We start from the raw sequence: 18,593 nt of genomic DNA on the forward strand, positions 1-18,593 counted from the left end.
ATTGAACGGAATTGGGCAACCGATACACCTCCATTACATCCTATGCAACGTATAAGCTTTAAACTTAAGCGATTGAGATTTTCACTTAGGGATTGGAACAAAAATACTTTCGGGAATCTGAATCAAAATATAGAGCAGGCCAATTCGGTGCTTCAGACAGTGCAGAATCGGATTTCCAACGAGGGTTTCTCGAACGAGCTTCACCGAATGGAACTAAACGCTCACGAGGACCTTGAGAAATACTTACTGCAACAAGAAGTGTTTTACAAGGAGCAAAGTAGAACGAAATGGCTCAAGGAAGGGGATCAGAACACGGGTTTTTTCCATCAAAGAGTGGCTCGAAGAAAATCGAAGCTGGGAATTAAGCATATCAGAATTAACGAAGTGATCACTTCGGATACAGCTCAAATTGAGGAGCATGTGCTGAATTTCTACGAAAATCTCTTTAATACTCCAAACTTGGACAACAGAAATTTTGAGGAGGTAAGAGCTACGATTCCCAGTATGGTTTCAGAGGAAGAAAACAATGATCTAACCACAGCTCCCTCGTCAGATGAGATTCAAGCGGCTGTTTTCGACATGGATGACCAGAGCGCCCCGGGGCCTGATGGATACACGAGTATTTTCTATAAAACATTCTGGAACATTATGGGCTCAGATGTGTGTCTTGCTGTGCGCAGCTTCTTCATCACTGGGATTATGTCGACGGGGTGGAACTCAAATCTAATGGTTTTGATCCCAAAGGTCTCGGATGTAATTACTATTGACCAATTTCGTCCAATCATTCTCAGTAACTTCTGTTTCAAGATTGTCACTAAGATACTGGCTTCTCGATTAGCCATCATAACACAAAGAATCATCTCCCCAGAGCAGTTCGGCTTTATAAAAGGGCGTCTAATTTCTGACTGCATCGCAGGAGCTTCAGAGGGGGTTAATCTTTTGGCTAAAAAGGCAAGAGGTGGTAATATGGTTGTAAAGGTGGACATTAGAAAGGCCTTTGATACAGTGGACTGGCATTTTCTACTTGAAGTGTTGGGGTGCTTTGGCTTCTCAGATAAATTCAGAGATTGGGTGCACAATATTTTCACTTCGTCAAGAATCTCCATTTTGATTAACGGCAGCGCTAAAGGTTACTTCTCATGCTCTCGAGGGGTCAGGCAGGGTGATCCTCTGTCACCTTTGCTGTTCTGTATAGCCGAAGATTTTCTTAGCAGACGGATCACCCAGCGTGTTGAAAATGGTGCTATTCAACCCTGTATTTACAATCGGAATGTGAATTTTCCCAGTCACTTAATGTACGCGGATGACGTGATTCTGTTCATCCGAGCTACTAAGCGCAATATCAGAGAATTCTCGGATATTTTCCATCAGTATTCGCAGCTCTCAGGTCAGCAGATTAACCTGGCTAAGTCCACTTTCTACGTAGGGCGACATGTATCGAACAGAAGGGTAGCAGATATAAAAAACTGGATGCGTATGCCTCAAGGAAACTTGCCTATTCAGTATTTGGGGGTTCCCCTGTTCATCGGTGCACCTAAAAAGGCCTGGCTTCAACCGGTAGCCGACAAGATTCTCGTCCGTTTTGCTAAGTGGAAAGGTAGCAGCCTCTCCATGGCAGGAAGATTGGTTCTTATAAACTCGGTGATTAGTAGCTCCCTCCTGCACTCTTTTGCTGTCTATCAATGGCCTAAGTCGCTTCTTGACCTCATTAATCGAGCTATGCGTAACTTTTTATGGACGGGTGATGTTAATACAAAGAAATTGGTCACTGTTTCTTGGAAAGTGGTTTGCACGCCATGCTCTGCAGGTGGTTTGGGAGTTCAAAATATTCAGAAAATGAATGCTGCTATGCTGATGAAGCTGGGGTGGAGAATTTATAACGAGAAGGGATTAATCACTAGGCTTCTCAGGACCCGGTTCGTAAAAAACAACAACTGTCCCTCCGTAATTTTTGGAAGCTCCTCATTGGGATCCATCCGAATCAGTCTGGAAATGATTCGTGCAAATACCTTTTGGATCATTGGAACAAGATCCAATCTCTGCTTCTGGACAGATAGCTGGATATGTCCCAACACCGCAATACAAACTTTTGGTTCGGATAGAACAGACCTAACAGACAAAGTATCAATGTATATTGAGAATGGGAGCTGGGCTGATAATCTACCTGTTCCTGCGCTGGTTGAGAGTCAAATTAGAGCGGTTCAGATTGGCCCGTTTTTGGAGGACACCGGTTTCTGGAAGCCTAGTAATAACGGCCTGTTCACAGTAAAGAATGCTCTTCAGTTGATGTCTCCGTATCGCTCAGTGAATTGGGCAAAGTTTATCTGGAAGGAATTCCTCCCACCCTCTCGGTCCTTGATCTGTTGGAAAGCGATGCTTGGCAAGCTCGCAACAACGGACAATTTAAGACGTCGAGGTTTTATTGGCCCGTCATGGTGCTCGCTTTGCGAAGCGAATGCGGAATCGATCGATCATATCTGTGTCTCTTGCAATTTCACCAAAGCAGTATGGAAAGGGGTTGGAGACGCATTTGGTATCAAAATGGATTGTAATTTGCAGTTGATACAGTTGCTTAAAGCAGCAAAAAATGCGAAGTTGAGCTTTCAAGTGTACCAACTTTGGCTGGTGGCGGTAGTATCAGTTCTGTTTGGAGAGCGAGAAATGAATGTATTTTCAACGGGGTTCAACCTACTGTCAGCTCGGTTTTAAGGGTAATTTGGAAATGTATCAGAGAAGCAAGCACAAGGATAAATGGATATGCAAACAATTCAATGGAGGATAGAAATATTCTGGCAAATTTCGGTTTAAAAGGAAATACAAGACCGATTCAGCGTCTGTTCTCTTTTCGATGGATACCCCGCCGCCCGGATGGTTTAAAGTGAACACGGACGGTGCGGCAACTGCAACTCGCGCAGGCGCAGGAGGCGTTTTTCGCAACTGTAGAAACTTCCCCATTGGCTGCTTCGCTTACCCGCTCGGTAACAGAGAAGCGTTTTTTTTTGCAGAAATCAAGGCAATCATCGTTGCTATTAAAAAAGCCATGGAACACAATTGGTTTCCCCTATGGCTTGAAAGTGATTCTCTTTATGCAGTGCAACTAATTAATAGAGGCTCGCACCACGTGCATTGGGAGTTGCTGGGAGAATGGTTATTCTGTTTAAACGTTTTCCGAACCAGAGAGATCAAAGTCACTCATGTTTACAGAGAGGCAAATGCGGTTGCGGATTGTCTCTCCAAACATGCCGTTTCAGCCACTACGGCCCGATGGTGGAACTCTTTTCCGGGCTTTTGCTCATTGCCAGTTTTTTTAGATGCCAATAGAACAGAACGTTTTAGATTTTGTAATCCGGCTACGACCTAATTCTTGTATTCTTTATTCTTTTTTCCATTTTTAATAAATTCTTGGTTTCTTGGGTGCAGGCTCGGTTGCTTGGGTGGTGCCAACCTAGTTGGGATCACTCTCCCTCCGTCCCTCCCTTGAAACCCTCTTTTACTCAAAAAAAATATATTTAAGGGTTAATTTTTTAAAAAAAAACCTACATGGTTTCAAATTTGTACAGATCTGTACCTATTGTTTTTTTTTCTCTAAAGATAACCTTCTGGTTTCTGCCGTTAACAAAAATCCATTGATATCGTTAAAAGGCAGGGGTATTTTGGAATTTTTTTGACTGAATTTTCTCTCTCTCCCCGTTCTCTTTTCTCCTCCTCCTTCTTCTTCTTTTTTTGAAATTCCAGATTTCTAGAATTTTTTGGAATTCCATTTTTCGAATTTTGGAATTTTGGGAATTCCATAAATGTGAAAATCTGGAATTTTAAAAAATTATGAAATTCTAGAAATCTAAAAATCTAGAATCCATAATTTTTTTGGAATTTTAGAATTATTCCATAATTTTTTGGAATTCTAGAAATCTAGAATTTCAAATTTCTGGAATGGAAGAATCCATAATTTTTTGAACTCCATATTTCTGAAATTCTAAAATTCTAAATTCCAGAAATTGTTTCGATGAAGTGTAGATGTATTTGTAGCATAAAAAATATAAAAACTTGAGTTTAGAGACAGTGGCATAAGGCATAGGGTGTCAATATCCTCGACTGTCAGGACCCATCCTTTATACCATTAATTACACCTTTGTACACATTTTCACGTTTTCCTTTTTTTGAATGTTTTTTCTATTTTTATGCTTTTACATTTTTTATTTAATTTTAAATTGTATTTAGTTAATCGGGTTAAACGAGTTAAATGGGTTGAATTTTAATGTAATACGTTGAATTTTAATTTTAATTGTATTTACATCATATTTTGCTTCAGATTTAATTAGTTGAGTTAAATGAGTCAACTCGTTTAATCAATGGGTTGTATTATCATTGTTGGTCCCTTATGAGGTAGAATTAGTTCCAAAAGGGGCTGAATGGAACTATTGGTTAATTTTAACCTCTTTTGAATTTACTGAATTGGGGTTTTCTATTTGCTTAGCACGGGGGCAAAATTTGGAGTCAAAAGCAAGTTCAGATGAATGACTATCACAGTCTACTGAACTTGATTCTGATTCAGAAAGATGCGCTCACCAGACAGTTATTTGGACAGAGCTTCTGACTACTCAGAGATTGAGATTGGCGTGTGTTCAAACAGTCAGAGTTTATTGATAGCTCCCATTTATATAGTGTTTTTAGGATCGTTTTTATATAACTTTCGCTATATTTCCATTTAATTCTAGTATCGTTTTGTTGGTTTTTAGTTAAAATTAGCAATTTTCTTTATTTTTGGTATTTTCGGTGTTTTCAGGGATTTTCAGGGACTTTTCGTGCATTTCCGAACCAGACCAAAGCCCATTGGGGAATTACCGGACTTTTCAGGGACCATTGGAGCACTTTTGGGATTCGTTAGGGACCATTAGAGCATCTTTCGGAAGCCTATGGACTCAAAAGGATAAAAACCAGAGTTTAATCCCCCAAATGGGACCTGTCTCGATGAGACACAGGCTGTCTCGTCGAGACAGGCCCTCGTCTCGTCGAGACAGGCCTTGTCTCGACGAGACGAGGCGAGGGAAGGCGCACCAGCGCCTTCCCCTTTGCCGATATTTGTGAATTTGGACTCTGGGCCCACTAAAATACTTTGTAAATGCCTATTTCACCCCTGGAGATATTATGGTTTCTCCTTAACTCTATAAATAGGGAGCTAATCTTCATTATTCGAGAGACAGATTCATTAAGAGCCGTCATAATGTAGATTTATATTTAGCTTTTCCAGCTTTCTAGATTAGGTTTATTTTCAGTTTTTATTTCTTTCAAGAACGATTGATGGGAGAAGCGCTTGATCTTCTACTTTTGCAATTGGAATCGACAAACGGGCTCTAGATTTCTTCTCTCTTACCCTGTTATCTTTTACTTTTATAATCTATTGAAGCTCTTTTCCATTATTCCTATTGTCCTATTGCCATGATTGGTTTGTCTATGAACTGATCCCCATCCAATTTGGGATGAAATTGATTGTATGAATATGAATGATTATGGATCTAGGACCTTTGATTAATCAGTTTATGCATGCTTAATGCCTTGAAATTGTCAGGAATAGGATTATTGCTAGAATGAGACTCGATGACGATCAACTAGCATGCTTTATGTATATACTGTGCCTAATGCCTATAAACCTGACAAAGGTAGGATTATAGATAGATAAGAACCTGACCATGGAATTATCTATGCTGAATCTGTGTAAACCTGACCTCGCTAGAGACCACTAGGAGTGCGGCTTTGTGGCTGGGCTACGGCTTTAACCTTAGTTGCCAATGAACCTAATGCTTTGCATGACCTAGGGAATATGCCTAATCAAGCCGTCACCCGAATGCATGTGAATAGGTTAGATGGATCTTGATCACATTTGTCTTTCTTATTAGGGCGATTACCGTCAATCATTGGTAAAATATAAATCTGAACTCCTTAAACCCATATATAGGATTTAATCAAAGGATTCCTCAGCCTAGATTGTGCCATCCATTGATTCACCTTCTACCCTGTCAATTGTTCACTTTATTTTGTTATGTTATTGCTTTCAATTCATTTAGTTAATTATTAAAAACCCAAACCTTTATTCAACCCTCTAAACAATTAGATCACTCTAGGTAGATTTACTAATTATAACAAATAGTCTTTGTGGTTCGATCTCGTGCTTAGCACAATATTACTTGTTGCGATAGGATACACTTGTCCTATTAAATGCTATATACTTTACGAGCATCATTTATATATGAGATAAATGTGTTAAGAACAAATAATATAATCAAAACTAATAAAGGAAAAGTTAGGAAATCGTTACTCAACAGACTTATATTGGTTCGGCCTCTAGTCTATGTCCAGTCCTCAAAATACCTTCTTCTGAGCTTTAATCCACTAAAACACTATTTCATGGGTAGAGCACAAACCTTTATACAATAGACGGAACTTCTGTAAAGTACATTCCTTTACGCTCACACTTAGCTATCTATCTCTCTTGCTATTTGCCTACCGAAGCAAAAAACAGAATTTCTGATTTTTATGAATAAAAAATGGGTTCTAATCTAAAACATAATGGAGATTTATATTTCTAATGGACGAACACAAATGTTGAAATGATTGTGTTACAAGTATTGCTCTAATTTCACTTGGAAGTTTTGATCTCTTTTTGCAGCTGATGATTTCGCCAACTTCATAATGAGCATTGCACTTGACATTTATAGTACAGGTTGGGACAGAAGATTCGTTTGAAATTCAAACTAGTCATTTTGAGGGAAATGGCTCCTGTCAACATCAACTTCTAACTTCTGTACCTTTGTAGTCCAAAAGTTTTCCATTGCAAAAGGATGAGCTTTTCTGTCTTGAGCCACACTCTTCTGTTTTCTGATAAAGCAGACCTGCAGTTTACCAACTTTCTATCTTAGGTATGTGCATAGAGACATTGAGGGGACAAAGCTTCTGGAGCAATATACTTGTATCCAGAATAGGAAAAAGGCGTGATGTGACAGGGTCAATGCCTACTTGTCCGTCTCTTTTTTGCTTCTGGGCTTCTGGTTTATTTGGACTTCTTATTTTGGTTCCAGAATTAAGCCTTTGGGCCTTTGTCTTCCTTGAGGCCTTTTGATTATTCTTGATTTAATGCTTAAGTATATAATCACTTAACACACTTGTTTGCATAAATCAAACTTAATTTAATTCTTGAATTTTAATATTTTTGGGGATCTAATTTCCTTATTAATTTATTTTTGTCAGAATAAAAAAAACTCTTAGAAATTGTGTTTCAACAATCATGTCCACTCATTTATTAAATGGATCAAACTCATTTATTAAATAGGTAGTGCCAACCCATATATTAAATGAATTGGGTCAGTCCATTTATCCATTTTAACAACTCTACACTAGTTATGATTTAGACTTCTCCTATCTTATTTTGATAAATTATGAAAATTATTTATATGCTGAAGATCAAATTAAGGTGAGATGTCTTGTGAAGACCACGAGTGGTTGAGATCTGACAACAATAAAATAAAGAAATGATTATAAATTCACTAAAAGAACCATAGAGAATCAAATTAAACAAAATACTACGTATAAGCTTAAAGACCTTGATTAGAATTGATAACATAAGTGGGAAGGACTCTGTCTCTCTCGTGAACTGAATCCCCATGATTTAGTTTCATGCAAACTTGGGTCTTCTGGAAGCTTCTACTTGTATAAGATCGGTTTAGCTCTTCTTGCCTATTTAGGAGAGCCAACCAATGTCATAGATATCACAAACTAATTAGGAAGTGCAAGATTTTTGGAGTTCCTTTCCTAGTTGGATACATAGTCAGTTTCTTCCTATTTAGACTAGAAATCTTCACTCCTATATAAAGGGAACAAATCCCTTCAGAATGTAATTTTCGTTTTACAATTCTTAAAGAACTTATCTCTCTTGAATTACTCTCTCTCTAGATGGACTTGAGCATCAGAGTGTCCTCATCGGGGATCCAGCCAATAGTTTTTTTTTTTTGCAAGACATCTGCCCGAGAGACAACACCCATACTTTCCTTCAGATACTTCAATTGAAGAACATATAATGATCCCTAATCAGTTTAAGCCAGATCTTAGACGAGACAAAATTTTATATCCTGGTATCATTGGTGCGATGAACGTGGACCTAAGATAGTTATCATGACTTCTCCGGGTCTTGATTTTGAGGTAGTGGGTGTAACATCGACAACAAAGTCTCAGTTGTTGACATGCCTTTCGTAGACGCAAACAATATGGTCATCCCTACTCCCAACTATCTGGCAATGAACTCAACACTAGAGGTGACTCTAATAATTTGGAGTCCTTAGGCTAGGTGCACTCTAATTTTTATTTTTTCTTGGCTAGCTGCACTCTAATTTTTATTTTTATTTTGACAAATCTCTTTTCTCCCTCTTCAAAATTCTCAAATCGTATTTTCTTTTACTCATCATCAAGAATAATTTCATGGTAATAAGTTTGTTGATAATATCTTGAAAATCACTAAGATGTTTAAAAACTGACTTCTCGCATTTCAACTTTAAATTCATAAGTCTCTTAATCAATGAAGTCTTGTTATCAGTAGTCTTTCTTTCATAACCTTCCAATTTCTTCAACAAAATACATCATCATCTTCTTCATAGTCATCCTCATACCTGTCAACTACATTGGCACTTCTTCTTTTAGGGGATTCATTGGAGTGATGACCTGGCTCATTGCATTTAAAACACTTGAACGGAGCCGGCTTGGTATAGGGGTTATTGCCCCTAGGAGGTTCTGCCACCCTAAAGGGCCTCACATCCCCACTAGGTGCCTTACCCGCACTAGGAGCTTTGGTGCCATTTGAGCTAGCAACACCTTTTCCCTTATCAACTCCCTTAAGAGCTTCTCTTCCACCATAAGCGCTATCACTTCCCGCTCTTCTATATCCATCACGTGCTCTCATACTTAGTTGAGACTGAGCCTTCAAGGTAAAGTTTCTAGTGTCTTGAACCCGAATCACCATTTGTGTCCTGATTATATCTTGAATATTATACCTTAGCCCTTCAAGCTAACTTGAAGTCTTTTGGCTTTCGGTTTCCGACAAGTTAGCCTTTACCGAAAGCCTCAAGAACTTCGAGGTGTACTCATGCACGTTCCTTACCCCATGAGAACAATTCTAGTATGAGCTATAAATGTATTACTCATAGTCGGGTGGCAAGAACCGTTCTCTTAACATCGACTTCATCCTCAACCAATACCTTATCGATTCCTTTTCTCCCCTTCTTCTCTCTTCCTTCGCATGATCCTACCAAACCGAGGCTCCACCCTTCAATCAATATGCCACCAACTGAACCTTCCTATCTTCCAATATTTCTGCATAGTCAAAGAACCTCTCTACTTCTAGTAGCCAATCAAGGATTCCTTCTATATCAAGCTCCCCTCCAAATGAAGGTAGATCAATTTTTAGTTTGAAGGCATCATCCCTATCGAAATTTCCCCCATATCCGCATCTTTCATTCATATTACCCGCATATGGGTCTTCCCCAACATAAATCCTCCTCCCATTACCACTTACATCAATATCATTCACAATATTTTAATTCCTAGCATTCATATGCCCATGGCCAACAACATCATTCACCACATTCCTAGTTCTATCAATCACATGCCCATATCCAACATCATCATTCACAATATCATTATCGATACCCATATTTCTAGCAATCTTATTCAACTCAAAGTCATCAAAGATGTCTGTATCACTATCACTATCGACATTTCGAATGATAACGACATTAGGACGCCTTACCTCATGAACTCGAGGGCCCATTTGTTATGGCATATGATTTCTTCTAGTGGGTGGTATCGGGTTTCGTTTGGGTTGAGGCCGAATAGCCTCTTCTTGCCTCTGGTGAGGACCTCTGAGGGGTTGTGGGTGAGCGTTTTGTACCTCGAACTGGAGTTCTTCAATGGAGAGAGCCAACTCTACCATACTTGCTTGATGCCTTTCATTTTGCTCTTGAAGAGTGTCATTCAACCTCCTCATAAAGGATTCTATCTCTTCATATCTCTTCTCATTGGACTCCATAGCTTCAAGTTGTAAATGGGATTGAACCATAACCAAGAAGAAGTCTCTGAGAAGGAAAACGACTCGACTCTGATACCAACTGTTATAGATTAAAATCGAAGTGAGGATTTTGATCATAAATCCACAAAGAAGTTTCTTTACAAGCCAAAGCTTGAAAGAGTAAATCCCAAATAATAAGAACAAGCTCTCAATGGAGGCTAGGTTTTGATTTGATTGCAAAAGGTTGTTCTTCCTTACAAAAGAGAGACTTATATATCTCTTACGATTGAAATTAAAAAACAATAATGCCCTAGCTAGAATTACAAACACTTAACTAGAAATAAGGGTAAATAGGGGATAACATGGTTAAGTGGCATTTTGATAATTAAACCAGATTGGCAGGACTATAATAATCAGAAGACAAAACATTAGTTCCAGAATTGGTGCAGAAAATGGCATCAAAGACAAAAGTGGTCGTAGGGCTGTCTAGGCAAGCCACACAGCGTGTGGGCAAATGCGTCCTAGCCATACGCTCGTGTACAATGATCATTTGGGAGGCAGAAGGTTTTAAACTACTACACACGACGTGTGGTCAGTCTACACGGCGTGTGGAACTAGTTTTCAGCAATTCCTCCCTTTGTCATGTGTGTGTCATCGGTGCTTTTGCACGGGCTCCTAACAGAATTGTCCTCAACAAATGGATTTTTTTTTTTTTGACAAGTCTAGGGAACTCTTGATCCCGATGCATTAAGATTTTTTTGCAAAAGATAAAGATTATATTAGACCGTTTTAGATAATAAAAGTAAAACTAATATTTTTGAATTATTAAAGTAATAAAAAAAAAAGCTTATCCCAAACAAAAATGAAAAAGATAAGGAGGCAGTAATAATTAATAAAAAAATGGGGGGAGCAAGTGAAATAAATAAATAGTGGAGGTGGTGTGGAGGCGACAATAAAAACAAAGTGATGTTATGAAAATAAACATGGAAAGACACCTACACAACGGGCAACAAAGCCATTGGCGTTGTGGGAATTTATTATTTAATTAAAAGATATAAAAATGACACGTCATCTTTTGCATGTGCTCCTCTTTCTTAATCACATGTACTGTATTGTATTCTATAATAATCTCCCTCTCACATGTCTATGCATGCATGCATTAAGCTTTCCCACTCTTTCTTCTTTTTCCACTTATATACATCTCTCCCATTTTTCACCTATATATCTTACCTAGTCGCGGAGTTAGAAATCGGTTAATTTTAGATACACGGTTAAAGATAATTTTTCAAAATTCAGTCCGTCATATTAATAAATTTTATAGTATTTTGACCCTATTAAATTAAAAAAATATTTATTTATAAAATTTGAATATTTACACTCACTCCCCAATATATATGAGTGGCAGTAGTAACGGTTGTCTGCCTATAGTCAAATGATTTACATGATGACAAATGATAGGTGGGAGTGGACTGAAACGGTAAAAAAACGCTTACTTAATTAGCTCTGTGTTACTATAAATTTAATTTAATTTAATATATAATAATCAGTTTTTGATTAAGAAATGAATTATGACCTATGAAGAATATTAAAGATTTGACAATTACTTTATAAAGCTATTTTAAATAATTAATAGGAGTCTAAGGAGTGGGACCTTATTTAAGAGCAAATGTCTAGTATCAAGTGGACACTTACATATCACCCCTCAATGCCTCACCTAATTAAATACCAATATTAGTTTTTAGTTTAGAATTTTGTTATTTAATTGGAATAAAATCCAAATTTTGGGAAGCGTAAATATAGTCTAATATTAATTTTATTTTTAAGTAATTTTGAATCTAGATAACAATAACGTAACAATTTGAACCCCGATAATAATATTATAAAATAAAAAATTTATCTAGGTTTACACGTAGAAACTGAAGATATAGAAATGTATGTCCTTAGATAAACCGTTCTGCCCTTGTGCATTCCTTCCATCTTCATTTATCGGTATAGTAGAAAGAATGTGCATTTTTCTTTTACTCGAACCCCAAAAAAGTATTGTTTCATTAGGTAGGGGAAATTTTTTTAAAACCAATCCATATGAATATGTGCGGAACCACGTGGATCGATCAAATAAGACCTTAGGGTCACACACATTCTTACATGTATGGCGTCGTGATTCACGAAATCGCAGATGCTACCGGTTTTTTTTGTTAACATCATGTATTCACCATTAACTAACTATCACGTAAACCTCTACTCCTATTTAGAGCACATAACCTGATTTCCTTATAATTACAAGTACACGTTATACAAAAAGGTTTCGATTTATTCTTATTGCTCATCTAACCTCATACGTTACTTAGTAGTTATTCTCATCATTGACTTAGACATCAGAGCAAGTCGTTGATTCCCGACCCCCCCTTAACCATTTTTCCGTCTTATTTCAAGGATTCAATAGATTCTTCAGACTCGATTTAGATTACATCACATCATTGGGTTTATTTTTTGCATTTTAAACAGTCAAATGTTGGTTTCATCACTGCATGTGTCTAAACTGTTACTCATTGGAAACTTAAGAATAAAATTTTACTATTTCTTACATTATGAGCAATTTTTTGCATCCAATAAACATTAGTAAACTCATCCCTATCTAATTTGAGAAGTAAGGGTCCTAACGACCATTGAAGTTTGCAGATACGTTTAGTTTAAAATCGAAATGTATATCAACTTAGTTTTGAAAATTGCAATATTTAACATATTAGTTCAAATAAAATCAATTATAAAATTAAAAATTTATGAAATTCAAGCTATTTTTTTTCTAGTTGGATAGGAAAGAAAAAACAAAACACCACAAAAACAAAGACTTAGTCCGGGATCAGTCTAGGAAAACCGACCCCGACCATATCATCCCTAAGAAGAGAAAAAAGGAAGATAGGAGGAAAAGAGAAGGTAGAAACTCCCAGACTCCTCAAGTGGCCTTCTTCTGCAAGACGGTCCGCCACCCTATTTTGCTCCTCAAGCTAATTTATTAAATACTACCTAACAGAATTTATATCAAAAATTAAAATGATATTTTCTACCGACTTTAAAGTAATTTTGAGCCTAATACTTTAATTTGATAAATGGTATACTCCACATGACCTTGTGAACCACTTTGCAAGCTAAGCAGCTAATTCCTTTGAAACTTTTTTATTTTATTTTTCCCTCTTTTATCGTTCTTATCAAAATGATACTTAGTAATAAAATAAGCAATGTTATCATAACCGTATCGGAGATCAAACCGGATTGGTGATTGGGTCACGGATCACTTGGTCGGACCGGATGGTTCGGATTGGTCGAACCGGATGACGTAATAAATAAATAAATAATATTTCCTTAAATTTTATTTTTTTCCTTTTCTTAAATTATTTCCTTAAATTTTATTTTGTGTCATTTCCTTAAATTATATCATCAGATTAAATTATTTCTTTAAATTTTAGTTTTTTCCTTTCCTTAAATTATTTCCTTAAATTTTATTTTTTTCCTTTCCTTAAATTATGTCATCAAAGATTAATTATTTCCTAAAATTTTATTTTTTTAGTCTAAACCGGTGTGAACCGGGTTGACCGGTTTCCGGTTTAACCATCGGTCGAATCGGTCCACTACCGGTTCACTCTGGTTTTTTGAGAGTTAATAAACCCAGTCCAGCTCGGACCGGACTGCCTGCCGGTTCCCGGTCGAACCGGTCCGACCGACCGGTCCGGTCCGGGCTGGATAACATTGAAAATAAGGCTACTACGTACGCAGGACGATGTTTAGCTTCTTCTTTGTATAATCCCCATTTGATTTTGTTCTTCACTGAATCCCATACCCACTAATTTTGCTCCTTTTAATATAATTTAATTAAACCTTGGTTTCATTTAAATAATATGAAACTGAATATTCACTCAACTTATAATAATTAGTACTTGTTTTACCATATGATAACAAAAGTAGTCAAATTAACTTAACTTTGAAACAAGGAAATCAAAAGAAGAGATTGGGTATCATATCAATGACCATGATTTTGCCAACTAATTTCTTCATGTGCAAGCGTTTTTTAGGTATGGAAACACCATACTTTCTTCCTGTCCCCCTAACTCCCCTTTTATTTCCTTCTTCTCTAATTAACTTATTATCCACTGTTTAAATGCCTTTTCTAAACAACGGAAACACTCGTTCTCGTTCAGCGGAACACTTCCTAATACCTAAGTCGGTAACTTTCTTAAAATGGTATATATCAAAGTAGTCTAGAATTTGTAACTTACTTCAAATCTCTTTAAATCTTACCTTTTTGCAGTTTTTTCATAGTTCTAATTACAGTATGACTTTACTTTTGACTCAGAAACTAATGTCCGCGTCGAACTCGCAAATTGTATATCTCATTATCCATTTTCTTATTACATGATCCAAATGACCAACTAATAACTTTTTTACATGTTATCAATATTATCAGTTTAGTATTATTAATAACTCGTACAAATTGTTTATTTTTCTTCGGAAATGGTCATAAATAGTTGTCCGTTAATCGTTATTTAACTATTTGGAGCGAAAAAAAATCGTTAACTTTGACTAATTATTCATTGGTCATAATTCTTAACCATTAAACCTGAAAAATCTCCAACTGAATAAAAATTAGTTCCAATTTTTTGCCAATTTAGGCAAAAACAAAAGAAACCAATTGAAGAGTCTATAAAATGAATCATTCGGTTTTCCTCCCTCATCTGTTTTAATTTATCTTTTTCCCCCCCTTAATTCTACTTTCTTTTTAATGCCAAGAAACAAAAAGGCTACAAATTCAAATTGAAGACACCAAACTAGCCCTACTTCTGGGACCCAATAGAATTTAGATCATATGCCTAAAAGTGGGCCCACTCTGATGACGAAGCAAGAAATCATCCCCACCGCTGGATACGCCAAAAATTGAACTCTGATGTAGATACTGCTCATGCTGTGCTCTTTGCATTTCCTTCTGCCTTCGAAGCTCCACAACTTTCCTATGCGAATTCGAATGCCTCGCAGAAATGAATGTCGGGCTTGCTGCGGGTCGGTATTCCGGCACTAACCGACCCGACTTGTACCTCACTCCACACGCGTTACATAAGGTTTTTGGACCCATTGGCCCAGTCCGCCATTGAGGTGTCTTCTCCGACGCACAATGGAGGCATTTTCTCACCAGAGTATCAGCACCGGGATTTGGATTTGGATTTGGATTTGGCTTCGGATTATTATTTCCTTGCTTTTCAGGAGCGACGGTTGGTGAAACTGAGAGGTGAAGGAGACGCGTAGACCAATCACACGGTGCAGCCCGAGACCGCTTGGACCGGGCCTTACCCGGTAGTGGAATATCGGGATGAAACATCGGGTTGTTAGGATTACGGAGCGACGGTTCCGGATTGGACTCGGATGAGGATGATTCAGGTGTTGGTGGTTTGGATCCGGATATGATATGGAGGTTAGCTTGAAGGTTTTGTTCAGTCGAAAATGATTCATCCACAAAATTCGATAGCCATTCTAGCTCAGCTACATCGTCATACTGAAATTCAAATTACAGAAATTCAATTCGAAAATTATTAACAATTAAGAAGGAATTAGCCATTAATTAATGCTAAAACATTGTGATAAAGAGATAATGAAGTAATTAAATTAATTACCGGAACGCAGAGCTCACTGGAGAAGTGAGAATCGGCGAAGTTGTGGTAGCCGATATGATTGCCGGAAACGGAAGTATTGCAGCTATCATTTGAGGTGAAAGTGGAGGAATCAGCAGAATAATTTTTACTGATATTATCGAAGAAACCGTCGGCCATTATAGCATCGTCATCGTTTGGAAAATCGAGGAGGTCATCGACGGCGAAATGTTCACTAGGTTTCTGATCAGAAACTCTCTTCTCTGGAAAAAAATCACCAGCTGCTTCTCCGTTAAAGTAGCCACCGATGAAGTATTCCGGCGCCTCCATTGGTCCGTATCTATATGATAAACTGACTTACAGAGAGAAGAAAAAACAGAAAACAGTGTAGTTTTAGAGAGAGAAATTGAGGATTAAAAAAAAATTCTAGAGAGAGGTGTGAGAGTTAGAGTGATGGAAGATGATTGTGGTGGTACTGGTGAAGTACTGGGTGGGTTTTGATGAGTAAAGGAGGGGCTAAATTGTAAATAAATAAAAGTAAGAGCATCTTTTTGCATGGCAGAAGAATATTATTATAAAAATAAGGAAGTGACTTGCAAGTTCTGTAAAGATTTTTATCAAGCTGTTGGATTTATTTATTTTTCTGTTTTTGGCAATGTTAATTATTTTACTTGTAATTTTTTCCTTAAAGAAATTTTACTTCTCTTTTATGCATTTTATGTAATATTTTAAGCAAAAATGTGAAAATAATTTTTGCAATTCTCTTTTAAAAATATTAGTTCTTGAAGTATGTATAATTATTCATTTAAAAAGTAGCCTAACATTACTTCTATAATAGCTTTGATATTTACTGTGTACAAAGCAAGTCCATTTTAATGTCATATCCAAAAGAGATATCAAACAAACATTAATTGTTAATTTTAGATTTTGCTTCATAAATTAATAGGATGTAGAATATCCTACCAGATTTTCTTTGAGATATACAAAATCAACATTATTAAAATTTCTATCTTAAACATTTACTATTAATTACACTAAAATTTCTATTTCAACATTTTGAAGATTATGGAATTTTTGTGATAAAATAGTTCATGCAAATGTTCAGTGTTAGTAAAAAAAAAATTAATATTATTATTATGGTTTAATATATATTTATACACTTAAACTTGACAAATTTTATTTATTGGCACGCTGAACTTTTAAAATAATATACCACACATTTATAGTGTTTTAAAACTCTATCACACACCTATAATTGGTTTTAAAAATCTATCACACAGCTATAGTTGTTCATTCAGATCTCATGCACACAAAATCGTTGATTGTCATCTTTAACAGATGAAACGGCATACAGAATGAACTTACGCGTTTTTCTTTTTTCTTATAACACGTATGCCATCTCGACTGTCAAAGATGACAGATCCACAGTTTTGTGTGCAGGGGGTCTGAATGAGCCAATCATAATGTGATAGGTTTTTAAATCCAACTATAAGTATATGATAGGTTATTTTAAAAGTTTGGGATGCCAATAGGCAAAACGTATCAAATTTAAAGGTGTAAATATTTTATTATTAAAGTAGAACTCTCCATAGATATTCTATTTTCTATTTATCTATGTATATATATAAAGCTGGTTTCTATTTTTTGAACTTGAAATAGGATATTCATATATAATTGGGATTGACATCCTCAACAATAATGTTTGACAGCTATTCTGGCACTACAGTTGACAAAAAATCGCTAATATTGGAACAGGCCTGCCTAGCTACCAAATATGCAGCCCTATTCGCTAAACGAGGAATGAAAGATAATGTAAAAGAAGAGTTGGATCACAAAATAGCTCGACAATCATGAATAAGCAATCTGAACTCCGAGATATCTTGTTTACAGGAGTGAATTGTATCAACAACAAGTTTAGCATCAGATTCAAATTCCATATTCGTATACCTCATAGTAGCTAGCCAAATCAGGCTCGTGCGTAAAGTAAGTGCCTCAATCACCCTTAGCTCTCTTATAGCTGGAATGAAGTTGCTACTACAAAATAAGAACGCTCCCGCTTCATCTCTGATCACTGCGTCCATACCACAGCTCTTTACTTCCTTGAAGATGGCGCCGTCAATGTTGCACTTAACTGAACCGGAGGCCAGCGGCTTCCATTTCTGATTTACCATCACTCACGTCGAGAGCCTGCTGTACGGGAACTCTAATATAGGCGCCGCTGTTCGGGAGATGACGCTGTTATTCTGCGAAGTCCACAGCTTGCGCTGCTATTTCCATTGCCTAAGCAGTCCCGCCCTTTTCATCTTGTCGTTGCTGTCGGAGGGTGCTGCTGGTTGGGAGATGCACCGCGGGTTCATCAAGGTCGGCTTGAATATGTTGTCGGGATCGGTGGTCCAACGGCCGTAGATCAGTATCAGCTCCCATTCGTTGGTTCGGTTGTTTGAATGTTCTTGACGATGAGCCTTGGTGATAGACCCTCCAATCCCGAACTTCATCAAAACCTAGCCACTGACTAGTATCCATCGGCCACCAAGTCATGTACCATAACACTCTGTTCCTGTGGTCCCAAATTGTCCTCAAAGCACAGCAAATCCGGATTATGATATCCTGGTTTGAACAACATAACACCTGTAACAGCCAATCAGCAAAGTTCAACCCATTAATTTATGGCACTGGTATTCCAACTATTCGCCAAATATCACCTGCAAAGCAACATTCAACAAATAAATGGTTATCCATGTCATCTTGATCAACACACACGGGGCATTCAATAGTGATGGAGAGACTTCTTTGGGCCAAACGCGCTCGAGTGGGTAAACAACCCGAGAAAATACGCCAGATAAAATGTTTTAGTTTAGGGGGAATCTCCAGTTTCCATAGTCTTCGTCATCCTTCCTGTACCTTACCCCCCT

General features: G+C 37.2%; 1 protein-coding gene across 1 annotated transcript; it reads right to left on the minus strand.

The window, feature by feature from the left end:
* Positions 1-14,657: 14,657 nt before the first annotated feature.
* On the minus strand, positions 14,658-16,145 carry LOC136223685 (GATA transcription factor 9-like). The gene is made up of 2 exons (XM_066011808.1): positions 15,706-16,145; positions 14,658-15,587 (listed from the first exon to the last, which is right to left on the minus strand). The coding sequence occupies exons 1-2, from the start codon at positions 16,009-16,011 to the stop codon at positions 14,898-14,900; spliced, it is 996 nt and encodes a 331-aa protein (XP_065867880.1). The 5' UTR covers positions 16,012-16,145; the 3' UTR covers positions 14,658-14,897.
* Positions 16,146-18,593: the final 2,448 nt, after the last annotated feature.

This window comes from Euphorbia lathyris, chromosome 3 (genome assembly GCF_963576675.1).
Source record: "Euphorbia lathyris chromosome 3, ddEupLath1.1, whole genome shotgun sequence".
Lineage (NCBI taxonomy): Eukaryota > Viridiplantae > Streptophyta > Magnoliopsida > Malpighiales > Euphorbiaceae > Euphorbia > Euphorbia lathyris.

Excerpts from the sequence above, each read along its gene's own strand:
- LOC136223685 (XM_066011808.1), bottom strand. The coding sequence starts at position 16,011 with ATGGAGGCGCCGGAATACTTCATCGGTGGCTACTTTAACGGAGAAGCA. Across the intron at positions 15,588-15,705 it reads CCAGTGAGCTCTGCGTTCCG|TATGACGATGTAGCTGAGCT; the intron begins GTAATTAATTTA and ends TTTGAATTTCAG.